The sequence below is a fragment of the Muscardinus avellanarius genome (assembly GCF_963383645.1).
Source record: "Muscardinus avellanarius genome assembly, chromosome: 2".
Lineage (NCBI taxonomy): Eukaryota > Metazoa > Chordata > Mammalia > Rodentia > Gliridae > Muscardinus > Muscardinus avellanarius.
This window is the reverse complement of record NC_137787.1, coordinates 94,347,311-94,374,961: the sequence shown is the minus strand read 5'-3', so window position 1 is coordinate 94,374,961 and position 27,651 is coordinate 94,347,311. Positions and strand designations below refer to the sequence as shown.

At 33.7% G+C, this 27,651-nt stretch overlaps 1 protein-coding gene across 1 annotated transcript in view; it reads right to left on the bottom strand.

The window, feature by feature from the left end:
* Window positions 1-27,651, bottom strand: part of LRP1B (LDL receptor related protein 1B) — a 1,956,425-nt gene that overhangs the window by 556,104 nt on the left and 1,372,670 nt on the right. Inside the window, exons 33-35 of the mRNA XM_080689945.1 lie at window positions 20,548-20,688; window positions 15,408-15,533; window positions 14,594-14,725 (exon numbers count right to left, since the gene is read on the bottom strand). Of these exons, the coding sequence (XP_080546071.1) occupies window positions 14,594-14,725; window positions 15,408-15,533; window positions 20,548-20,688 (399 nt within the window). The remainder of the gene's footprint in view (window positions 1-14,593; window positions 14,726-15,407; window positions 15,534-20,547; window positions 20,689-27,651) is intronic.

Sequence of the window (27,651 nt, the reverse complement as noted above, 5' to 3'; positions counted from 1 at the left end):
ACCAGTTGGAGGACTGAAATGCAAAAAGGCTAAAGCTTACAAAGTCATACCATTTATTAATCTCAGCCTTCTAAATTATTAGCTGTGTGACATGGCCTGCCATTCAATTTTGTACTTTATTTCACCCTACTATTTCACACAAAGAAAAATGAGAGTTTTAGATTAATTCTTCAAACATCCCTAAAAATACAACTTTGAATGTGCATAAAAACCTTTATTATCTGCATGACCTTAAGTAAATAATTCTTAGGTGTCCTGAAATTTCTCCTTTAAATGGAACACATTTTCCTAGTAAACTGGAACATTCTAAAGTACTCATCTGTGCCCTAAATGCAAACATAATATTTGCCCAAATAGAACAACTTTTTACATGTGCATTATGTGCAAATGAAATCTTCATAAACGATATAAAAATGAAAGCAGACTATAGCAATATAAATGAAACTTCATTTTCAAAGTTGAAGAAATAAATGATTACAAATTTATTTGGTGGTAACCATAAGATTGCATAATGGTTCTAAAAATTTTCACCATGACCTCAATGGTATTTGAAAAAAATATTTACATATATATGTAGATATTTATATATGTGTATATGTATATATATAATTTATATTTCAATAATTTTATTGAAATATATATATATATATATATATATATATATATATAGTTTAGTGCCAGACATGATGGTAGTTGGTTAGTTTACCTCTGAAAACTTAAAATTGACACTGATGGTTTTTAAAGTAGAAAAAACAGTTTTATCTTGAAATTACATGGAAATTTTTCATTTCATCTTTTGATGCTTGTTGATGTAAATAAAATTATTTAAGAACTTTTCTTCTTCCAAAATTATTTTAAAAATAATTGATGCAAAAAGATTTAGCCATGATTCCATGGTTTCATGTTCCATCTTAATTATTTGCTACATGTACCTAAAAATATATTTAAATCCCAATTTTAGTTGATAAAATTAGTAGATTTTATTTTTTAAAAATTTAGTAGATTTTATTTTGTAAAAATAAAATCAGACTTCTAGTTTTTATTAATAAAATATATTATCCACTTGGAGAAAGAATTTTAAACTATGTGGCCTTCCTCTTGTTTCTTAGGTTCATTTTCTTTTATTTTTGAGATATTTTCATTATTGAATCTGTCAACATTATGTGGATCTCAGGAAAATCATTACTTGATGCAACAGAACAAACTAACACCACTGGGCGTAGTAAGCACATACTTGTAATCTCCACGCTTGGGAGTCTGAGATAGGAGGATTGCACAAGTTTGAAGCCAGCCTCAGATACTGAGTGAAGCTTTCAGCAACTTAGTGATATCCTGTTTCTAAAAAAAGTAAAAAATAGTTCTGGGAGTATAGCCAGAAGGTAGAAAAGCCCCTTGGTTCCACCCCCAGTACCACACACACACACACACAAAAAAAAAACTAATATCAATATAGGAGATATATTTAACAACAGGTAATAGGAGGATTTTATTATAGAAAGCATTCATTATTCTAAATAAAAAAATATTTTGTTAGTTAAGAACACTAAATAGCCATAACTGATAGAATGTTGCTATATATATATATATATATATATATATATATATATATATATACAGATATATGTATATATATGAAATTATAACATAATAAAATGCTATGTTTTACAAATAGTGGCATTTCTTTATATATTGAATGTTTGTGAATAATTGTATAAGAATATATAGTAAATCATTTTAAACAGGTGTTACTTTGTAGAGAGGAACTTTAAGTTCATAGCAATGTTAACAAATATAGAAATTTCCCACAGAGCCCAGATCCCAGTATTTGCACAGACTCCCCTACTACAAAAACCCCCACCAAAGTGGCATATTTGTTAAAACTGATAAATACACATTGATACATTGACACATAAAGTTCATAATTTATATTTTGGTTCACTCTTGGTGTTACTTATGAGCTTTGAGAAATGGATAATAACCTATATTTACCAATATAGTATCAAACAGAGAAGGTCCAATGCCCTAAAACATCTTCATTCATCAACCCATTGGTCTCTCCCTATCCACTTTTGGTAAGCCACTAATCCTTTGGCTGTTTCCATAGTTTCACATTTTAAAAAATGTTGTATGTATCAAATCATTTGAGACTCTAATTTTTATTTTGTAGTACTATGGCCATAGAAACATTTTTCTATTAAGTTTTAGAAGTATAATAAAATATTTATAATTATGATCAGCTAGATAAATTATAATTTATTTCTTTATACCTATATGCCAATTGTATATACTCATTAATGGGTTTTAGTAAATTCTACTAGATATCCTTTCCCTCCTTAGTAAAACACAATAAAAATATAATTTAATCATCTCCCTAAAAGAAAGTTATTTAAACTGATATTTAGTCCCAATATTCCACACAAATTTTATGGAAATGAACGTGGCGCAAACCTATAATCGCAGCAACTGGGAGGCCAAGGCAAAAAGATCTCAAGGCCAGCATGGGCAATTTAGCAAGACCTTTCCTCAAAATACAATATAAAGGGCTGGGATGTGACTTAAAAGTACAGAAGCCCTGGGTTTGATCCCCAGAACCAGACATGTAGACACTCTTTTAGACAATGTTCAAACAATGTGATTTGTCACCTGATGGGAAATGCCAATGAGTTCACTACTTGAATGGCAGTAAAATTATGTAAAAATTCAAATAAATGGAAATTGACCTAAAAGAATATGGCATATGAATACAAATTTAATTAAGGCTGGGTGGGTTTGTGCATACCTCTAATCCCAGTATTTGGGAGGCTGAGACATAAGGATTTCAGAATTGAGGCCATCCTCAGAAACCTAACAAGAACTTGTTTCAAAATAAAAAAATAAAAATAAGAGTGTTGAAGGTATACTCTAGAGCAAGAACACCCCTGTGTTCAATTACTAGCACCTCAGACACACACACACACACACACACACACACACACACACACCCTAAGAAACTACTAAATCTTGTCAAGAAAAATAAGTGTTTGTGGCACTTGAGTCATGAACTAATTCCTCCTCAACTTCTGATTAGAATTTATTAGCATATGTATTTTTTTCTTTGGCACCAAGCCGACTAAGTGTTGACTCATGGTAAATGTGTTTAGACTGAATTCCAGTATTGCCTGATATTATCATAACCAGGTTTGTAGCCCAAAAGGGAATTCCAAAGCACTTTGCAACCATTGCCAGTTTTTTTTTATGTGTTTTCAGGTAGAGCTTTTTCATGAGACACCACCTTAAATTTAGTCTTATGAGAGATTCTGAAACAGAAAAACTAGCTAAGCCAAACAATAGAAACTGTTAGATAAGTGTTTATTGTTTTAGTTTGCTAAGTTTAAGATATTAGTTACATAACAATAGATAAGCTATACAGTGGGATGAATGTGTTTTTCTTTCTCCTCCTCCTCCTTTTTTTTGTAGGGCGATCATAACCCTGATGACAGTTGTGATGATGTGGGTGATCGCCCCAATATTCCTCTCAGATGAGGTTGTGCACTGACTTCTCTGTCTCTCTTTGGCCAGGGCAATCCTACCCTGTATCATCAGCCTCCAATTCACTCCTGAGCCTTGATGTGGCCTATTATTCATTAATCACAATAAGATTAAAGTTTGTGATATGATACTGTCAGGAATCTGATGCTGAATATTTCACCTTGGGTATCCAATTTCTTCTTTATGTCAGGATCAAGTACGAACCCCCCGAGAGTAAATACTGAATGCAGAATTTAATTTGGACCCCTCAAAGCAACTATCTTTTCCTTATATCCCAACTTATTCCAAAAACTCAGTTTCTTCATTTTTAAATTAAAAATACCACATCAAAAGATTATTTTGACCCATTAAAAGACAAATATATAAAGATTCCTAATCTCACTCCTATCATATAGTGCTAAGTGATCAACAAGTACTGTTTCAGTTAGAAAAGTAATTATCTAAAATAAAAATAGCCAGGCATGGAGTCACACACTTGTAATCTTATAATCATAGTACTTGAGTGGCTGAGATAAGAGGATCATGGGTTCAAAGCCAGCCTCAGCAATTTAATGAGGCTCTTAGCAATCTAGTGAGACCTTGTTTCCAAATAATAAGTAAAATTGGACTATGTGTATTTTCTTCTTTGGCACCAAGCTGACTAAGTGTTGACTCATGGTAACTGTGCTTAGATTGAATTCTAGTATCGCCTGAAATTGTCATAATCAGGTTTGTAGCCAAAAAGTATGTGTAGCTTCAAACTATGTGTAGTTTGAAGGTAGAATGCTTCTGAATTCAATCCTCAGTATGAAAATAAAAAATAAGTACATAAATAAATAATAGTAAATGCTACTAAAAATGTGGGGAATAAATGTTTATACATTGTTAGTGGGATTGTAACTTAGTACACTCACTGTGCAGATCAGATTGAAGGTTCCTTAAAAGACTAGATATGGAACCACCAGAAAACCCACTGTACATCTCCTTGGTATTTTTTCCAAAATAATTCAAGTCAGTATACTATAGTAATATAAACACATTCATGTTTATATGAGCACAATTTACAATAGTCAAGTTATGTAATCAATGTAGTTGTCTGTCAACAGATAAATGGATAAGGATATATGGTATATGAAATTTTATTCAGCAATAAATAAGAAGAAAAAATAATGTCATTTTTAGGAAAAATGAATGGAACTGAATAATATCAGGCTGAGATCAGTTGGACTCAGAAAATCAAGAGCTACATATTTTCTCTCATATGTGAACGTTAGAAAGAAAATAGAAAATAAAAGGTCTGAGTGAAAAGGAGAAGGATTGATAGAAGGGTTTGGGGAAGAAAGAAGGGAAGGAAAATGGAGGTTTGGGGAAAGAAACAGACCTATGCACCTATGGCACATGCATAGATGAATGTATCAGTATCAGTATAAACTTCACAATCACTTCTGAAGAGGGAGGCTTTGATGGAGAGAGGAGGAAAAGAGACCAAGTGATGTCGTATACATTTATGAAGGTATCACTATGAATCTCACCATGATGTACATCTATAATACACCAATAAAAACGTAATAAAAGTTAAGTGTTTTAGTTATCGCAATTTAATGTTTTCTTCCCAAACCCCTCTCCTTGATTTTTCTCTGGGTTTTAGTTTAATTTTTAAGATTTTTTTTTTCTATTTCATTTAAGTCTTTATTCTAAAAATGTTAAAGAATTGATAGAATCAACTCTTTTTTCCTCCTCCAAGTCTCAAAAGGACTCACTTACTACCTATTGCCCTTGAACAAAAAAAAGAAAAAGAAAACAAGGTCAAATGATAAAATGAAACTAAAGATACATTGCTTCTGCTCAGTCTGAAAATCAATTAAATAACTTCCCTTTTTCTCTATTAACTAGAAAATTTTCTGCTTGATTAAAAACTAATGGCAAATAAGATCAAAAGCTGAATCATAGTTTTTATATTTTTTAAAGAAAGAGTGTCAAAAAGACAAATGGACTAATATGTATTGGTTTTCTTCAAATGGGGGAGGGGAGAGAAGCACATTTTCAAGGTTAAAATTACACTGAAAGATACTAAAGGCACCAATTTAGTTAAGCTAAAAAAATTTCCACATTATCATTCAGCTTGTGAGAATATTCAGGGCAGGGGGCAGGGCTTTTTTTTTTTTTTTTTTGTAATGGTACCAGGGATGGAAACCAAGGGCATTGTACCTCCAAGCTACACGCCCAGCCCTACTTTTTAGTCTTTTTATTTTTTGAAACAGAGTCTCACTGAGTTGTAAAGGGCCTCGCTAAGTAGCCAAGGCTGTCCATGAACAGCAATCCTCCAATCTCTGCCTCCCATATGCTGGGATTACAAGTGTGCACCACCATGCCCAGCTCCGGGCAGGGTTTCAGGAAATGAACAATGTCAATCTATTATTTTAGAGTCAGTAATTTGAAAAAAAAATATGTGTGTGTATATATAATGTTTGAATTGTCAATAAAAAAAATCCTTCACTTATCTTTAGTGGTGCTTTAGTTGAATTCAAGGCACTGGGTTAAGATAAGTTACTGTGATCTATTCAAACATATTTAATAAGAAAACTTGTCAAACTCTTAGCAGCTATTGATAGTTCACTGTGAATTAGTGTAACCAGGCCTTTTGAGAACAGATTTCACAGCAACACAATTTTCATAAAGAAGAAAGTAGAAAAAGACATTAGGGAGTCAGAGGTCAATGTAACTGCTGAAGAGACTATAAAGTGGCTAAAAGGAAATTTATCAGTGTAAAGTGCTTAAGGTATAGGAAAAAAACAAAGGGACCCATATAGACTGAATATGCTTAATGTCAGTTACTCTAAAGTTGATGGTGGAGTTTTTTGTATCATGAGGGGTACTCATTTCCTAAGAGAGCGGTTTGATGAAACTTGCATCACTAATTCTCTAAATAAACTAGATCCCAATTAGGTGAGAAAAACTTTAATCTAGACAGGCATGGTAGCACACACCTGTAATTCCAGCACTTGAAAGGCTGAAACAGGAGGATCAGAGTTTACGGTGTAGCTGTAAACTACACTACACTACTACTAGAGGTGAAATGCCTCGGGGTTAATGCATGCGTGCGTGCGCGCACACACACACACACACACACACACACACACAGAGAAAAAAATTTCAATCTTAGTTATTCATCACTGTGGAACTTCTGGGAATTTTTAATTTTAGGTAACATATTAATGAATTCAGATTTCTCACATAAGGCTATTATTTAAATGCTTTAGGTTTAGAAATCATCAAAGTATTTATCTAATATTTCAATATCTTTTTAAATTTAATACTCTATGACATTGGTGTTTTAGGTGGTATTAAAGAGCTTTTATTTTATTATTATACTGCTTTACATCTTGAAAGGTTCACTGGACTTGATCATCTTCAAATTCAACTTCCCACATATGACTTAAAAATATTCTTGAAGCAAGTTTGAAATGACAACCAAAAGTAGTTTTGGTTTGCTGTCAAAAGAACAAGAAGAAATTGAGCCAGCTCTAAAATTTCACTTTGTACCCAAGGAAATGGTTTTTATAAAATTGAAAATATGTCCCAAAGCAACAATACTGTATTTTTAAGCTATTGCTGTACTGACATAAAAGGAATTTTTTCTGTAATTTTTCTGTGGCCTTGGTTAGTGGCAACGTGATTACTAGAAAAAAATATTGTAAGTAACTGCTTCATATAAACCTCCAAGCATAGGAAGAAAAGAGGATCTCACTTGAGGTGCTTCTGCTTCAATTATTAAATGGGTTTGAAACCACATGATTTGATATGGTAATCAAATAATACATGATATTCACCCTAAAAACATTTACAGAAGTGCAGTGTAGCTTCAAGATAATACTAGCAATAGTCAAACTAAAATTTTGTTCAGTGGTTATAAATGCAAGATGGCAGAGTAGAAAGAAAGGTAAGTGGGCTACACTGTGACACTGCCCCTTGATCTCCCCATGTTCCAATTTCTTTACTTGTAAGATGAAGTAATGCTGAAATTGTATCAAATACTTCTGCTAGTTACAATGTTCAAAGATATTGTGTATGTAAATATTGTGGGACTATTAAATCATTTTTAGGTAAATGGGTGACATTTACTGTGTAAGTATGGCAATGATACTGTGTCTAATTTTTTTTATTTTAATGACTAATTTTTGGAGCATGTATAAGTTCACAGAAAAACTAATTTAAAAAGTACAGTTAAGCCGGGTGTGGTAACGCACACTTGTAATCCCTGCGCTTGGGAGGTGGAGACAGGAGGATTACACAGGTTCAAAGCCAGCCTCACTGGCTTAAGAGACACTGTTTCCAAATAAAAATATAAAAAATAGGTGTCTGGGAGTGTAGCCTGGAGGTAGAAGGGTTTCCAGGAACCCCAGTACCACCAAAAAAATTAAAAAGTACAGTTAATTTTCATATGCCCCCCCAACTTAACAGTCTCCCCCACACCAATATCTTATACCACCATGGTATGTTTGTTACAATGGATGAATAAACACCGGAAGAACCCTAGTTTACTTTCAAGTTATCTCTTGGTGTTGTATCTTTGACTGAAAAAATGTGCAGAAAGTCTCTTCTAACTCAGAAAGGATATGCTTCAAGACCCACAGTGGATGACTAAAACCATGGATAATACTGAACGCTATTTGCAAGCATTATAATGCCAGATAGTCTATCTGTTAACGGAGATAGCTATTAAATGAATAATGACAGAGTTAGTGTATACAGTATGAGTATGTGGAAAAAAGGGACGATTGCTGATCTAGGTAGAATAAAGTGAAACAGTGAGAAATTTCTTCATGCTACCTAGACACAGCACAAGGTTAACCTATGAATGTTTTTCATCAGTCATGTTTTCAGACTATGGTTGACCACAGATAACTTAATCCACAAAGAGGAAAATCATAAATGAGGAGGAAGTACTGTCTATCGACACATTCCTTCAGTGATTTTATTGTATCAAAAATCGGATCACTACATGATTATATTTAAAATGCAATAAAATATTTCTCCTAGTGAATGCCAATAACATCCACAAAATGGATGGATGTTATTTTTTGCTTATCTTTATCTTTCCCACCAACTTAACTATGATGTCCTACACATAGTAGACAGTAATAAATATTTTTTCATTGACTCCAATTTGAATAAAATATAGAAAAGATGACAATATAATATAACTTAAATGTTTCAGATAAATCATCATTGTCTTTAGTAGAATATTCTCTATTCAAGCAAATATTTATTGTTTGAATGTTATGAAAAATTTCCAACTCTTAAAAAGAAACATAGATTAGAGCATTACTTGTTGACGATCACATCACTAAATGAAGCAATAGATTCTGAACTCCCTTCTCCTACCTAAAACATATCCTTTGAAGCACTGAATGCAGCACTCATTCATTAGGACTAATACCACCCAGCAGGCAAGGATTTTTCAAAGCTTAGTACTTTTTTTTTTTGCGATGAAATGGGAGCTTTTTTTTTTTTTTGCGATGAAATGGGAGTTTTCCAGTGAGGAGACAAAAATGATTTGAACACTTAAATCTAGCCACAGGGTCTTCTTTCTTCTGTGGATAGTGTACAGAATTGCTTCATCCAGTGGGGGAGAAAATCTTTTAACTGCAAAAACTTTAATTTACTAGGCCTAAACCCAGCAAGATTCAGACAAGTACTTCTTATAAAATATAGAGGCTTAAACTTTCGTTCCCTGGAAATTTTTATTAAGAAAATACTATCAATATATTATACTTGTTCTTAACAATAATAATCTTCCAGTCCATCTCTTTTGTGTGTATGTCAGGGAGAGGGTATGTGGTACTAGGCATTGAACCCAGGGCCATTCTACTTTTGAGCTATACCAAAAGCCCTTTTCATTTTCAAAGCATTTTATAAGGTTTCTGAGAGTCTCAATAAGTTATTAAGTTTGGTCATAAACTTCTGATCCTACTGTTTCAGCCTCTCAAGTACCAGGATTACAGGCATGCACTGCCATGCTTGACTCCATTTCCTTATTATAAGAGAAGTTGTTTGGATAAAACAAGAGGCAACTCTATTCTACTTTGCTATTTATATCAGTATTTATTCACAAAACTCTACTGGAGTCATGCATTCTTATTGCCTCATCTTAGAAATAAAGAAAATTGGCTAGGTATAGATTGATTTGATCACAATTAGTAGGTTGAACTTAAACTATTCAGACACATACTCTACTTACTGCACATGCTGTCAAGAGGATTTCTTGATTCAGCTTGGATCTTTCAGCAAATATTTAAAGAGTTGATATTCTGTCTGACATCACTATTGTGAGACTAGAACTCAAAACATGTAGGACAGAGACAATTTGAATCACCCACATTGACTGAATTTCCTAACTATCTGGAGCTTTGTAATGACCGTTCCAAAATTTAGTGGTAGTAATCACTATGTTTTTGTGGTGAATGTCATTAATTAAAGAAGAAGAAATAAAATAGTAATGAAAAAAATTCTAGTCAGGTTAACCATGAAAATGATGGTAAAAAAGACAAATGCAGATTGATGCATCAAATATTGTTTGCTCCTTCTTTCTCCCCAATTATTTTAATTTCTTCCTTCTTGAAGCAATTCCTCTCTACAAAGAGAGGCTGAATGTTGTCTATAATAAATTATACACTAAGTTGCTGATACTTATTCTGACCTTCATATATTTTCATAAAGCACACCAGGTAAAGGGTCATTCTGCATCTTAGATGGAAGCACAGAGTTCTGTGGAGAAGTGGTTGGAAGTTCTGACCATTGTCCCCACAATCTTGTCCAGAGGTGTTTCCGTTGCTTCGGCATCTGAGCACCGGATTTGAGCTGCCTAGGTTTGCATTTAATAATTCTGTGCAGATGACTATGTTATTAATCTTTAAATATCTACCCTACATGATATTCTTTTTCACTAGAGTTTACTTAACTATTCTTTCTGAACCCCTCCCAGATAATTATGAAATACCTATTATTCTATGCATATCAGGCTAGATTTCACGGCATATACCTTTAATCCCAATGACTCAGAAGGCTGAAGCAGGAGGATTATATAGGCCAACCTGAACAATTTGGTGAGATTCCACTTGACCATAAAATAAAAAGGGTGAGGAATGTAGCTCTGTGATAAAGAACTTGCCTAGCATGTATGAGGCATGGGTTCAATCCCCAGTACTGGAAAAAAATTAGGTATAAGCTTTTTTATAATGTATATCTTAAGAAATATATTATCAATAAAGAGAACACAGAAACAAAAAATTTGCCAGAGTTTAAGTGAGCTAGGCATGGTGGCACAAGTCTTTTATACCCGAACTTGGGAGGCTGAGACAGGAGGATTGCAGGTTTAAAGCCAGCCTCAGTAATTTAGAGAGACTCTTGGCAACCTAGGAAGACTCTGTTCCAAAATAAAATAGGGCTAGGGGTATAACTTATAGATATAATGCCCCTGAGTTCAATTCCCAGTAACATACACACACACACACACACACACACACACACACACACACACACACACGGAGAGAGAGTTTAATTATAATTTATAGCTTCTAAGGCAAATACATACATATACAAATATATATATATATATATATATATATATATATATATATATATATATATATATATATATAAATTTTTTTGGGCGAGTCTAGGGATGGAACCCTGGGGCATTCAACCTCTGAGCTACACCCCCTGCCTTATTTTTTATTTTTTTTGAAACAGGGTCTCACAAAGTTGCAGAGGGCCTCACTAAGTAGTAGCTGAGGCTGTCCACGAACAGTGATCCTTTGGTCTCAGACTCCAGAATGCTGGGATTACAAGTGTGTGCCACCACACCCAGCTATCTAGGACATATTTTAAAGTGTATACACACACATACACACATGTGGGTTTTATATTATATATTAATAATTTGAATGCCATTTATTTAATATTATTACCATTTTTTAATATCCATGTATATCATCCTTCAATACTTCTACACCCCTCAAACATAAGGGGCCTCAGAAAATGTAGGTAATTTACCCAAGATCACAGAGCTAGTAAGTGACTGAGCTGGCATTAGAATCCAAGTTTTCAATCACTAAGCTCTGGCCCCTTCTCATTTTGTGGTTTACTGACCTCTAGGTCATAAGCCTTCTTTGGATTTCAAAGAAAGTCTGATATTGCTGTTTCTTAATTAACAGTAAGAATTTTAGTATTCCATATACTCCATTGCATATCTTTTTGCATTTAAAAGAAATAGATTTTCTATAGTTAATTTTTTTTCTAGGAATTTACATTAAAAATATGGTTATAGCCGAGCGTGTTGGTGAACACTTGTAATCCCAGCATTTGGGAGGCTGAGAGAGGAGGATCGCACAGGTTCAAAGTCAGCCTCAGCTACTTAGTGAGGCCCTTTGCAACTCAGTGAGACCCTGTTTCAAAAAAAAATAAAGAATAAAAAATAGGGCTAGGGGTATCTCTCAGAGACAAAATGCCTCCAGGTTCCATCCCCAGTACTGCAAAAAAAAAAAAGTAATCAAAATATGAAAAATATATTTACTAAACTAGCTCTTCCTGATTAAAACTATTTTGATACAAAATAGGATTATGGTATTAATAATTATTGGGCATTTTAAAAGGAGATAACTATTCTCTGCAAATAAAATTATCTCTATCATAACACTAAACCATTTCAAGCTAATATGGACCCAAAGAGAGTGAATATTATTCATCCAAATATATGGTTTAGCCTTAGGAAATAAGAGCTTATTAATGATGTAATAAGATTATTAATATCAAATTACTTTTAATATTTCTAATAAAGATTTATCAAATACTTTTAAAAACTAAGTCTTTAAAATAATTAAGTAAATAATATTAAGACAAGGGAGTATAATTTTAGCAAAACATGTGTAAACATAAAATATTTCAAAAAATTTTATTTGTTTTGCATTTGATACATCATATATAATAAAACCTAAGAGACAGATTTGTGTGCATAAAAGGCATGACAGAGTATATCTATTAAGATTATAATTTTTCCATAAATAATGAGTTGGTATAATCAAAGTTTGACTTTTTTATTTTTTATTTCTATTTTTTTGGTGGTACTGGGGATGGAACCCTTCTACCTCTGGGCTACACTCCCAGACCTATTTTTTATATTTTATTTGGAAACAAGGTCTCTTACGCCAGTGAGTCTGGCTTCGAACCTGTGTGATCCTCCTGTTTCAAGTGCGTGGATTATAAGCATGTGCCATCACGCCCAGCCAAAGATTGATTTTAAAATCTCATTTTGATTTTGGTAAATTTGACATGTCTAATAAACCATATTGATCTGAATTTACTGTGATTTTGTAAAAAAATAATATCTTCCTTAATAAATTATGTTACATTGATGTGAATTTTCTTTTGTTAAAGGATTTTTTATATTATTTATTTTGTTTTGTTTTGTTTTTGCAGTCCTGGGAGTTGAACACAAAGGCATTCTACCTCTGAGCTATTACCCTTATTTCTTAATTATTAATTTTTTAATTATTGTGTGTGTATGTGTGTGTGTGTGTGTGTGTGTGTGTGTGTGCGGGGATGGAACCCAGAGGCATTCTATCTCTGAGCTACACCCCAGGCCTATTTTTTATTAATTATTTTGAAACAGGACCTCACTGAATTGCAAAGGGTCTCACTAAGTAGCTGAGGCTGTCTTTGAACCGCTATCCCCCTGTCTCAGTTTCCCAAATATTGGGATTACAAGCCATGCACCTCCACACCTGACTTAATTATTTATTTTTGAAACAAGGTTTCACTAAGCTGCTGCGGTTCTCACTATATTGTTAAGGCTGGACTCAAAACGAGGATTCTCCTGTTTCAGCCTCCAAAGTACTGGGATTACTGGAATACACCTCCACACTAGGCTGGTAAAGTCTTTCTTAAAGTGTATGAAATTTGTAATTCCAAACATTTAGTTCAAGATAATTTCCATAAGAAAAGTTACCTTTGAAAAATTTATGAAGATCTCCAATAATCCATTAATTTGTAGCCAAAATTTTTTTAGCACACAATTAAATACATTGTATTAGATTAGGGTGGGGGAGTAAGCTTACTACCAGAAACTGTGGTTGATGTATGAGGATTTTTTTTCAAATATTACCCAGGGTTTTAAAAAATATTATAAAATAGAGAGTTATTTGCCTTTTTTGTGCCTATAGTAAATTAAGATTAAGTCTTTAAAAATATAGATCACTAGGAACATAAACACATTCAGCCCTGAATTATTAAATCAAGAAATATATGACATAGTTATGATGAAAGGTGAAAATATTTGTTTTTATAAGTTTAAACCCTTTAAATTGAATCATAAATACAAATAATAATAAGAGTCATACCTAATGTTTGTTATGTTTTAATTTAGTAATAAACACAAAAACTTGTTTTCTTCAGTAAATTCAAGTGTCTAACATTAGCCACAGCAAAATGCTACTGTCCAATATGATTTTTATTACTATTTGCTAAGATACAGGAAGGTAAAAACTTGAGTCCAAAATGATATGTACTACATTAAAATAATTTAAAATGATTTAACAATCACAATTTTCCTATTATTTATGTATTGCAATAAAATAATTTGAAATGATTTAACATTCATAATTTTCCCATTATTTAGATTTCATTTGCCACTGCCTGAATTAGATTTAAAATTATATCTAAAATATTTTAAATAAAATTATACTTTCGGTATATATTAGATGAAATTGCTCTACACATGTTTATATTTATAACTAGATGAAAGTTAAAATATAATTTTTAAAAGAAGTAAAAATTAAACAACCAAGTACCAATTATGTTATGTTAATGTACTTGCAATAAAAATGCTATAATACTTTAAGAAATTTTCACTTGATTTTTGTCAAGCAAAAGAGCTTTAAGACAACTTAAAATTCTTAAAAATCCTTTTCTAATGTACTTCCTTATTTTCATCTCTAGTATAAAAATACAGAAAGAAAATTATATTTCCCTCATTCTTAATAAATCATGTTAACATTATAACAGGAATAATGAATAAAAAGCTATTTACCTGCATGGAAATCTATTCCCACAGCAAATGAAGTCCCTGATATTGGCATCAGAGCATCGGTTTTGTCACTTGGTTCAAGAGGTATTCCCCTGATTCCTTCATGAACAGAATACATAAGAAATGATTCTATGCCTATTAGGGGGAAAACAAGTTGAAAATAAATATTTAAAATTAAGTTCATTAGCATTATATTTAAGATCTTAATTTATATTAATAAAGGAATTTCTTAGCCTTGTAAATTTTTAGTTGAAAGTCAAAGAATTCATGGTTTTTCTTTTGGGTTCACATCACATTTTCTTAAAGAGTTTGTTAAAACAGATTCCTGGCATGGATACATTCTAGGTGGCCTATAATGTGAAGTTCTAAAAAGTTCACAGTTGGTGATGATGCCACAGATGTAGAAATTATATGTAGAATTATATGTGTCAGTCTGTAAGCACTGACACATATAATTCCTAGATCTGCCTGAAAACCAATATAATTTTCTCTTTTCCAAAACCCAAGCATCTCTGTTTTAATATAATAATATACATTGATTTTAGGTGGCTTGGTTATTACATCTTACTCTTTCAGAATTAAAATAATGTCCTAAAATAAGCATATACTATGTAAAATTACCAGAAGTTCACATTAATGCTTACAAAAAAACAACAACACAACGGCACTTCCAGTATTGCAAATACATTAAAATTCTACATATATGAAGCCAAGCAATATAACATTGTACTAATAGCAAGTTTATCTTTTAATAATTCTTAACTGAATTTCATTACCTAAAATCTGCAAGACATATGATGAAATTATGGACTTATACCTTGACATGACATGTGGTTCTTTTGGAGATAATATCCGACTGTACACATGCAAGTCCTTGTAGTTTCAGATGTTGGTAAACAGAGCTGAGAGCATCCACCATTATTCAGGTGGCAGGAGTTGCTGCCTGCATAGCAGAAAAACAAAACAAATAAAAATTAAATTAAATTATTATTATTAATTTTTTTGCAGTACTGGGGATGGAACACAGGGGCATTCTACCTCTGAGCCACACCACCAGCCCTATTTTTATTCTTTATTTTGAAACAGGGTCTCACTGAATAGCAGGGGCCCTCCCTAAGTAGCTGAGGCTATCCATGAACCACAATCCTCCCGTCTCAGCCTCCCAAGTACTGGGATTACAAACATGTGCCCCCATGCCCAGCTCAAGAAAAATTATTTTTCAGTGTCAATAATGTAAACAAAGAATAAGTTATTAATTTTCTAATGAAGATGTTTTATGTTGACATTACATTTTATTTTCTCAAATAATTCAAAGTAGCAAATTTCAGTTGAATTTTGCCTTTCAAAAAAGTATGCAAATGTAAATGAAAAAATTCATAGCTACAGAAAAGTAGAAGGGAATTGATCTGTCATGAATACCATCATAAACCTTTGAAACATTTTAAGGTAATGGAAATCAAGAAATAATTCCTTTTTGACTTTTGATTTTAACTTCATCTCCACAGTTATTGACTTTGCAAGAATTTTATAACTTATTTTTAAAACCAGAAAACACATATACTCTTCCTAGGAAGATAATTATCCCAGAGTATATTTAAAAACACACCCCAAAGAGTCATCTAATTAATTGGTGAATTAATTCTCTGTATTCATCCATAGTAGCAATGATAAATATTAGTCAGGTAACTATAGGTAGTCATTTTGTAAAGATGTTCTTTTGAATTTACTAGGCCCAATGTGCTAATTAAAGCTGGTAGCATAAAGTTAATTAATTTACAATCTTACCCAGCAAGTTCATTAAATATCCCATTTTACAACATTTTTATTATTCTAGGACATGCAATGCCATTTGCTGTATGCTCAAGCTCTGATACGAGGTGCAATAAATCCAGTGAGAATTATTAAAGCATGATGAAAGCCATATATCAACAGTGCTCTATGGGAAATTCAAAATACCAGTGCAGTTCATTATTTTTCATCTCCTGAATTTAAGATGGTCTTATGGGGATTTAATTGTTTAATCAGACCTGTCACAAGCTCTGTCATTTTTGAAGTGTGAATGGTCTCAACTTGGGATATTTCTCACCAGGAGATATACCAATTTCCTGCTGATTTTTGTAGCAAAAGTTCAGCCAATGCTGAACTCTAACTTAAGTAACCTGAACTTTTCAAATTGCATCTTTCTTCTATATAAACTAATGAAGACTAATTGATTCATTCCCCTTTTTCCCAAGCTGACTTATTAAGATAATATTCCAAATCTTTGACATTTTTAATAGTCAATTATGTTTTAAAGTATACAATAATTTTATATTCACTCTATGCATTTCTTTTATAAATATCATGTGGCTGTATATTAACATAATTCAAATCTATAGAGTTATAGATTTTGATGCATAGTATTTATTTATTTATTTATTTATTTATTTATTTATTTATTTATTTTGTGGTACTGGGGTTTCTGGAAACCCTTCTACCTCCGGGCTACACTCCCAGACCTATTTTATATTTTTATTTGGAAACAGGGTCTCTTAAGCCAGTGAGGCTGGCTTTGAACCTGCGTGATCCTTCTGTCTCCGCCTCCCAAGCGCGGGGATTACAAGTGTGCGCCACCACCCCTGGCTGATGCATAGTTATTTTAACTACCACTAAAAACTAAAAAACTGAGAAGATATTGGTAGGTAATGTTAACTATAAAGTTTGAAGAAACCACATGGAAAGGAGAAATGAAGGAACTGATGTAAAGAAACACAGGGAAGAGAAGGCATTCTTAAAATTAGGACAAAATGAGAAATATTTCTTCAACAATATAAAAAAATGCATGAAAAAGAATAAAAAAGAACTAGGCATGGGCAAATTCATATAATCCCAGTACTTGGGAGGGTGAGACAGAAAGATCTCAGATTGGAGGTTGGTGCACAGAAATTTAGCAAGACCTTGTTTCAAAATAAAAAATAACAAGGGCTGGGATAATTTTAGAGGTAGAACAGACTGAGTACAATCCCCAGTACCATACAAAAAATAAATTAATAAATATAAGAGCTTCTGAAACTTTATAATTTTAATATAATTACAATAACAGGAATGTATTATATTTGTTGATAAACAATAAAATGAATGACTAATAAAATTGACATATATGATATTTAAATTTATAATTTTTATTTATTTAATCTATTATTAATTAGTAACAAATTAATATATTGATAGTTTATAATATATTGGTATTCTATATGTTATTTAATATATTAATAACATCTTAGTATTTATATTAATTTAATAACAAATTAATCATTTAAAAATTATGTTTTATACCAATAATACACAGTTTATAAATAGTCTCTGTGGTGATAGCAATAGTGAGAGAAAAATAAAAAGTAAATAATACACTAATTATTTACAATAATTATCTTCCCATAGGTAGAAACAGGAAAATGTATGATGATTTTAAAGTAATTCATGTCATGATTATCTATTAAGTTAGATATACTAGCTTGGATTAATATTTTATAATGATACTGATGTACAAACCTCATGCCCCAAATGAGTTGTGAAGCGGGGCAGTCCATTTGACTAACAAGAAAATCTCAATTCTCCAGTGATCTGTGTCAAAAATAATAAATGAGGTAGCTAATCGTACTTTAGAATCCAAAGAGGTAGTAATGTTAACACCTTAAAGAGTCCTCAATTGCTCATACTTCATCGTAATGAAGCTTTTAAGCTACCTGCAGTGATTCTGTTAAAGGCATGTCTTTAATACAGATGCTTTTTCAGCATGTTCTTCCAGTGGCAATGCTGTTTTCATCGCATCATCTTAAGTCATATTATACTACTGATTTCTAAGTGCTAGAGGCTTTTTCAGTTGGATAATATGTTCACAGTGCATAGAACACTCAATGGTACCTACTGGATGAAGTTTTAAAATAAGGAAAATCTTGTTAACAAGAGTATAATGACCCAAGGATAATAAATATTTTCTCCCAGAAACTTCATTGCAACTGTATCCAGAGTTTTTATTTTGGAGGTATACTGGGGATTGAGCCAAGAGACATGTTACCTCTGAGTTACACCCTAAACCCTCTTTTTTTTTTTTTTTCTTATATGTGAAAGTCTCACCAGCTTACGGAGAGGATTGCAAAGGCTATCCTCAAGCCTGTGATGCTCCTGTCTCAGCCTCCCAAGTACTGAGATTACAGAGGTGCCCCACCATGCCCAGCAGGTCCATTAAAAATTTGATATATTAATTTAATCTCAAATAAAACATGTGCTTTTTCACATTATAAAAAAGTGATGCTCATTTTATTTGTTCTCTTTCTATCTCTCTCCTTTTCTTTCTTCCTCTCCTACTTCCTCCTGACTCTCCTTCTTTGTAGTTTGTATTTTCTAATCTTTTGTTTTCAGATAGCCTCCTACATATACACTATGCACACCATGCACTAGATGTACAATAATACTGAAAGTTTTTATTGGACTTAACAGATAATGTTTTTAAAAGCATGAAAATACTGATGCATTTTATTTATTGGCTACTATCACTTTAGTCCCAATTATACAATATTTTTCATTACTGGAATATAAGCAAACTCATTTATTTAATTATTTTTGTTTTGTTTGTATATTTAATAGTTGTTTGTTTATTTGTATGTTTATTTAGGTATATATTCTGTGCTGAAGGGCCTCACACATGAGAGTAACAAGCACTGTATCACTGAGTTATGCTCCCAACCAAAATTATTGATTTTTATACAAAAAATGTTGTATTAGTGAATCTCTAGTAAAAATATACCTGTTAATTATTATACACAATTATTTTTTAAAATGTTAGAGAATGAATACCGATTTATGCCTATGAGAGAGTGATGTCTTTTAAATATTCAAAGAACCCAGTAATCACTTCAGACTGATTCCTAAGACAATTTTTTTTCTTTTAAGTTTTTTTTTTGTTTGTTCATTTGTTTTCAGGAAAAAGAAATACATTTTCCTCTCTCTAACCCTAGCAAGTAAGGATCTCAGACCAAAATTTGCCCGGTGGTCTGTAATGGAAAGAAAAGCCAGATTCTGCTGCATTTTATCTCCTTGGGCAGGCAAGGTCTCAGTTTCATCAATAAATCTTTCCTGCTTGATGGTTGTCACCTGTCTTTGGAAACTGTGATACCCTCGGATCTCAGTTCTGCCTACACTTCTTTGCTTTTATCTACATGCCTACAATCCTTCAGACAAAATCTTTTTCTTTGTGTCCAAATTTTTCTTGAAAATTTTTCTTAGGAAGAGGCATGTATGAAGCTAATGATCTTCATGATTGAAACTAAACTAAGAAAGTAGAATATAGAAAAAAGTTTCTTTTTTTTTTAAGGAAGAGAATTATTCTCATGTCATGGGTCATGAAACAAAAACTAAGAAAAGACTAGCAGGTGGGGAGTTGTACTGGCTGACATCTCTAATCCAATTGCCACTTGGGCAGTGTGACAAGTCCACCTATGTAAACCATCTGTTAGTTCTCTCACTCCATTTCACTATGTACCATTTGGACAAGCAGAAACAAAAATGCAAAATGCTTGCAGCCAAACAATGTAGTATTCTTGGATACAAAATTCTTATATCCACACAGTCCACTTGAAGTCCCATAATTCATTCAGTGTCTTGGTTTAATTATACATTGTATGTATTTTCTTGAGATATTTTTCTTACTCTTCTGTTTTTAATTTGAGAACTAGATAAAATTTATTTGAAGATCTAACAAGTTTCTTAAAGCAGCTTTGCTAATGTTTCATAAGCTCATTATGCACCTTATGTGAAAAATATTTCTCCTACAATATTCAGCAACATTATCATTGTGACCCCCCTTTTTTTATTAGAAACAAAAATGGGAACCGCCTACCACTGAACTGAACAAATGGCATGGAAAAAGAGAACATTATGTAATCAAAATGTGGCACCCCTCCACTAGTGCAACCTACCTTGCTGTGCTTCCTTATCATACACTTTCATGTGGACAACCCCAGAGGTCTTGTTTCGGAGGATGGTGGGGTTTCTTCCATCTCTTTTGTTGCAGGTTCCCAGTTGAGCTAAGTTTTGATCTGCCCACCACAGTTTCTTATCTATAAAAAAGAAAGCATCTTTTTTAAGAGGATTATAGTTGTCTTATTAAACAATATAAAAATCTGTTATAATAGAATATTTTCTGATTTCTTTCATAATATCTTGTTTCAAAGGAAATTACAAAAATCATTCTTTAAATTTTTAAAAATATTTTTCAATTTTTCCTTCTTCCTTTTCAATTAGAGAAATACAAAATAGATCTGGGAGTGCATCCCAGAGGTAGAAAGCCCCTGGGTTCTATTCCAGTACCATAAAAAGAAAGAAAGAAAGAAAGAAAGGAAGAAAGAAAGAAAGAAAGAAAGAAAGAAAGAAACTTAGGAAGATATCAAGTTTGAAAAAAAAAACCTCAGCAACTTAGTGAAACCCTGCCCAAAAATTATTCTAGGTTGTCATAATCTTTTTGAAAAACATATCTTTATTCACTCTTTAATCTTAAGATTCCTCAAAATCTTTTAATGATATATTGGTTGAAATTAAAAATTATCTAGTGTGTGTGTTTGTGTGCATGTGTGTGTATGTTAATGAGGTTTGAATCTAGGCGCATTGTACCGCTGAGCTACACTCTCAACCCTATTTTATTTTTTTTTAAATTTTTGAAACAGAGTTTTACTAAGTTGCAGACGTCTCTCAAAATTGCTGAGGCTAGCTGTGAACCTGCTATTTTCCTTCTTCAGTCTTTCAAGTATTTCAGATTACAGGTGTGACCACCACACCCAGCTAAAATTCTCTATCATTTTTAAACCCTACATAAACTGAATGTATCTATGTGCTGAGACTTTCTTTCAACTCTCCAGTCTTACAAAATTGACTTATTTATTCACCTAATGTTCGGTATTGCTATGATTCGGATGTTATTTGATGTGTTAAATTGTAATCTGTATTGTGAGATATTAAGGGTGGAGACTTAATCAACTATGGAGTGCAGAGATGGAGCCTTTAGGAGATGATCGGGGTTAGAAAAGCAGATCAAGTTGGAAGCCCCATCATTAAATACTTGTGACTGTATAAGAAGGAGAGAGACCAAAAGAGACATATGGATGCATTCTCTGTCTCTTGATGCTGTAGAAGAAATAAAATAAATCTGGAGATAGGAGACATAAGGGGAACATGGAAAATGTAACTTTAATATGGAAGCTGTGGCAAGGACTGATACCACCAAAAACTTCTGAGGAATTTACATGTGCCCCTGAGCACTGTTGAGCATTCTTAGAGAGGTATCTGACATGCCAGGTATCATACAACACAGGTCACACAAAAGAGGAATCTCCTTTGGCGCTACTCCAGAGAGCAATCTCCTCAGACATTGTTGGCTGTCCTTGAACAGGTTAAGCAAAGCCAGTGAAGGTCAGACCTGAAAGATGCTCACCCTGCATCAATGAGCCTTGTGACTTCCAGACCAAGACCTTGCTCACATGCCTCTCTGTGCCCACCCTCCATGAATGTCCTCTATAAATGATTCTTGGAGTCTCAGAAAAGTAGCTCCCACTTTTAGGGTTGGCTATAATCCACCTTGAGTATGTATTTCCTACTTTCTTAAATAAATCTGTGTCTTTGTCTCTGACTGGCATTTCCTGAAATTCTTCTCCGTCACATAAAGCATAAACCGAGGACCCTGTGTCTTCTTTTGCACCCTTTACCTCTGGCGACTGTGAGCAAGAACATTTTACCAAATGTGGCCTCTGGTCATTATGAGAACAAATAATCCTCTTTTCATTCAAATTTTTATTTGTCTAAAATATCATGCTATTTGCAATAGAAAGTGGACTAATAGAGGCATCTATTAAGTATAAAGCGCCATTAGAGATAATGAATGAGAAAAGGATAAACGACAAGGTAAATAACGGGCTGTGTAGACCCTGCATTCTAGCAAGAGAGATAAAGATGAAATAAACAAACATACAGAAAAAATAATAAAGGAAGCTGTCTGTTACTAATGGTATGAAGGAAACAGGCACGATTCCGTTATTCACGTGTTTCCACACCTTTCTCTGCACATTGTATTCACCATGCAATGCACAACTGTAATGTCACCTTCAGTGAAGCCTTTCCAGATTGGCACCTCTCCCTCAAGGATGCTAAGGTGTCTACAGACAGAATCACTTGGTGTCACATAATTAATACTTTTCCTCTTGGTTTCATTTGTACTAATTTTGACTCCTTATCCAGAGATGAAAGCTGAGATTCTTGTTTCTGAGAACAAGAATCCTGCCTAGCACTTCTCTGTGTTCTTCATAGTGCTTTTGCATTCTTTTGAACTGAACATGATGTACATATTCCCTAAATACCTGTGAGATGAGTGGGGAAATAAAAATTCCTTAAAATATCTCCCATTGCATTTCATAACAGAAAATGTTTAAATAGGGCCATCTCACGCAGTCTCTGTGGATTTATCTCTTTTAAATATCTCTTCTTAAATATTATTCTTTTTAAAGAGTTCCTCTGAAGAACTTTGATGTTTTTACTGAGATTTTTACTTGGAGTCACATTAATTTGCCTCAACTTTCTTTTCTTTCTTTTTTTTTTTTTTTGTTTTGCCTCATGCTATGGTTGACATGAATATACCAAAAATTTTAGAAATTATTAAAATTTGAAAACTGTTTATGTCGTGTGCAAATGACTGTGACTATTTCTGCCTCACAGTTACAAGTGTGAACCCCTCCATGTGCTTATGCTGAGGCCTCAGCCCAGCGTCTCATACTGTGATGGTGTCTGGAGACAAAGTCCTTGAAAGGTAATTGAACTCAAATACCGGCTTTCTGGTGGCCCTAATCCAGTATGACTAGCATCCCTATAAGCAGGGAAATTTAGACACACTTAAAAGGCCACTAAAGGCCAAGGAGGCAACCTCAAAAGAAACCAGCTCTGCTGTCACCCTGATGTCAGACTTCTCACCTCCAGAACTGTGGGGAAAAAAATCTTTTTCTGTTACATCATCTGGCCTATAGGGCTTTATTATGGCAGCCCTATCAAAGTTATATATTCTCTAGTAGAGGTATTGAAGGTATTTATAAATATGAAAAAGAGTGAGCGAGCACTGCAGCCTAAGGATAATCATTGCTCTTACATTGAGTAGGCTACATGAAAATATTTAATGAGTGCTTCCTATGTTTCAGAACTTTGCTAGGCTCTGAATATAAGCAAGTCAGATTACTTCATGTAATCACCATAAATCATAAGTGATGTGTCAATACACCTCCTGTTAAAGATGAGCAAATGGAAGGGCAGGTGAACTTCTAAAGGTCACACAGAAGGAACCTAGCACAAAATCCCAGCTGCTTTTACCTAAATGTGAGTGCTCTTTCCACTGCCTTCTGTGGTGTATAAAACAGTCTACCACTGGATCTAATTACACTATATTCTGCAATGCAAACATAATTTGATAAATATAAAGAGTTTTGTTCCAAATTAAAAATTATAAGGTATAATTCAGCTATTATATTCCAGAATGATCAATTTTTAGAGATTTGATAATGCTTTGCTTAAAATATATGATAAAAATTTATAACTTGCTTTGAAGACATTCAGAATATATATTTTATTGAGCTATACTAAAATTTGAGTCTCATTATTAAAATTAGAATTTCTGAAAACTTTTGGTTCGCCGAGTGTGGTGGCGCACGCTTGTAATCCCCGCGCTGGGGAAGCGGAGACAGGAGGATCGCGCAGGTTCGAAGCCAGACGCGCTGGCTTAGGAGACCCTGTTTCCAAATAAAAAATATATAAAACATAGGTCTGGGAGCATAGCCCCAAGGTAGAAGGGCTTCCAGGAACCCCAGTACCAAAAAAAAAAACCCCAAACCAAAAACTTATAGTTCACATTTAAAATACAAAAATGTATTGTTAGGTCTAGCTATATTGGTGTTTTAGATGAATTACTTAATTTATTAGACTGCACATTTTTTGTTTATTTTAAATTTAAGCTCCACTGTGTGTTATGTATATTATCTGGTATAATAGTTTGAAAACAGAATGCCCCCTAGCCCTCATGGAAACTAGGTGGCAATGTTGAAAGTGGAGCTTGGTTATACTCTCAGCAGTGGATAATTCCACTGTAATCCATTGTAGTGGATTTATCTGCACAGTGGCCTGGGCCTGTAGAGTGTGACTAGAGAAGATGGGTCCCTAGAGGTGCAGCCTTGGGGATTACATATAGTTCTTTCTCCCCTGTGCGCTTTCTCTCTTGCTTCTAACCTCCATGATGTGAGAGTAAAGCTGTATGCTCTCCCTTCTTCCACTTGCTTCTGCCATGCCCTGAGATCTGCAGTCCCCAGCCTTACATGGACTAAACCCCCAAATTTCCAAGGAAAACCATGAACAAATAAATCTTCCTCTAAGTTGTATGCTCAAGTCTTTTAGATTATAGCTGTTAGAATGACTAAGACATTTGGCAATTTTATTATCTCCACTCTCTCCTAGAGAACCAGAGTGTATAAGATTAGAATTAAAACACACACACACACACACACCTACAAAGCCAAGAAGTAAGAAACAGGGCCAATGCAATAAAAAATAATAGTAGGTTGAAGCTAGATTATAACTAGCTACTGATTTAACAGCTAAAAACAAATTCTAGAACTGCAATAGGTAGAAGCCTCAGGTAAATTAACTTACACTGTGGAATTTCAAAATGGATCAGAAATTGTGGGCCTTAAGAATTTAAACTGGGAAGATAAATATAATTAAAAGAAGGAGGATCGTTTTAATCTAGGAAACAGAGTTCAGTGTATATAACCAAAAGAATACTCCTCCTCCACCCTGGCCAAAAATCAGCTATTTCTTCCAAAAGATGACAAAGAATATTGAGAGTGTAAATAAAACAACGTCTACATTAGAAGCTTTGGAATTTTTTTTGTGTGTGGTATTGAGGTTTGAACCTAGGAGCATTCAAACTTTGAGCTATAACCCCAGCTCTATTTTTTTTAAGTTTTAAAATAGGGTTTAGCTAAGTTGCTAAGAACCTTAATAAGTTGCTAAGGCTGACCTCAAACTTATAATCTTCCTGTATCAGTCTCCGAAGTACTGGGATTATAGGCATGTACCACCATAGCTGGTAAAGCCTTTCAAATCAAAGCATTAATTGTAATCACCCAGAAGTCTTTTTAAAATACAAGTTGCTGGTTGCCATCACAGAGTAGATGACTTAGTAGCTTAAGGGTAGAACCTGAGAATTTCAATTTAGGATGAGTTCCCCAGTGATTCTGCTGATTCAATGTGTCTTCACCCAAGACAAATACTGGAATCACTTGGAGGACTGTTAAAAACTTGTCTGAGTTCTTCCTCCAGAGAGTGTCACTGATTTTTTTTTTCTTTTGCCTATGGCATGACTATCAGTATTTTTCAAATGTCCTGTTACTCTAGTGCACAGGTAAGGTTAAGAAACAAGACCTAAGTGCTAAATCATAAGACTTCAGTTCCTAATCCTTTTTTTTTTTTTTTTTTTTTTTTGAGAGGGCACCATCTAGTCTTATATCTCCCAAATGAGATACTAGGAAGTTTTCCAGTTGGTAAAAAACGGTCCAGTTTAACACTTGAAGAAAAAAATATCAGAATAAAGTGGGAAGTAATAAATGGCATATAGGAAGCAAAGAACAGCCCTCCAATGATGTGCTGAATAGCAGCCAATCCGGAGAGCAGGCCACATGCCCTGAAGCAGGAGATCAGAGTATTAGGAAAGATGCATGCTGAGTTGAAAGGAGGACTGAAGAGAGCTACAGATCCAGTTCCCACACTACCAAGTCAACCCATGTTCACAACTTTTAAAAATTAGGCCATCATACTGCTGTACTTGGGAGGCTTAGAAGGAGGATTGCAGATTCGAGGCCAGCTTCTGCAAAGTAGCAAGATCCTGTATCAAAATAAAATAGGGCTAGGGGTATAGTTTGGAGATAGATGCCCCTGGGTTTAATCCTCAGTAACAAAGCAAACAAAAAACAGCATGACAAAAACTATCCAAAAATTAGCCAAAAGACTTGAGATTGTGTCAAATGCCTGGGATTTTAAAGACATTAGAAAATCTTTATTTTGTGCAAAGCTATTCTTAACTTAATCTTCACTCCATGAACCCAACTACATAGTATACATTTCTACTTGAGTATAATAAAGTTATGCCTGCATCACCAAAATAAAATTCATTTGATTTTTTCCCCCAATTATGCTTCTTGCCCAGTAAACTTTCACACTCAGCCATCAGAGTGAACATCAGTATTCTTCTGCCTGTTCTGGTCCAGGTCTAAACTGAGTGTGCCCACTTAATTCTTCATCCTACTCATTTTGGGAACACTTTACTTTCTCACCTTCTCCAGCACAAAGTCTCACCACTTCCCACGCCCCTGACTGCCACTGCTCAAGAGACACTAGAGTGATCTTTCTAAAATGCAAATCAGAACATGTCACTCTGTCACCTAAGGCTTCTCCCTGCCAAACCCCTTAGCATTGCACAGAGGCCAGCCATGATATGATGCCTGTCTAATTTTCCATCACTAGCTTTGCTCCTCTCCCCTGCAGTCTATAATCCAGGAAAAATGAATTGCAGTCTACTTTCAATTTTCTGGGGATAGATAAATGGTGATATGAAAAAAACATTGAAAAAAGAACCAAAAGATAGCATATTTTGAAGAAAAATAATTAAAACTGCTGTGAACTACAGAGGTACTTAAATATCAGAACAAGCATATTATTCATAATTATGTAGGAACCATTACATTTTTACATGGTACCTTGTGCAAGTCAGGAACACCCCTCCACCTGGACAAGATGCAGCAGATGTGTCTCCAAGCAGCAGCCTCTTAGCCTAGGAGCTGCTCCTTTGTGCGGGAGCAGATCTCTGCAGTTTGTCTAAAGCTCTCTGCAAAAATGTTTCTTGTGCCATCAGAGGAACTAGAAGGTTTCCTACCCTTTCCCCAAGAGTATTTTTTTTTTCTTTAAACAAGTAATTTGGAGAAAGACAGAGAAGGTGGTACAGA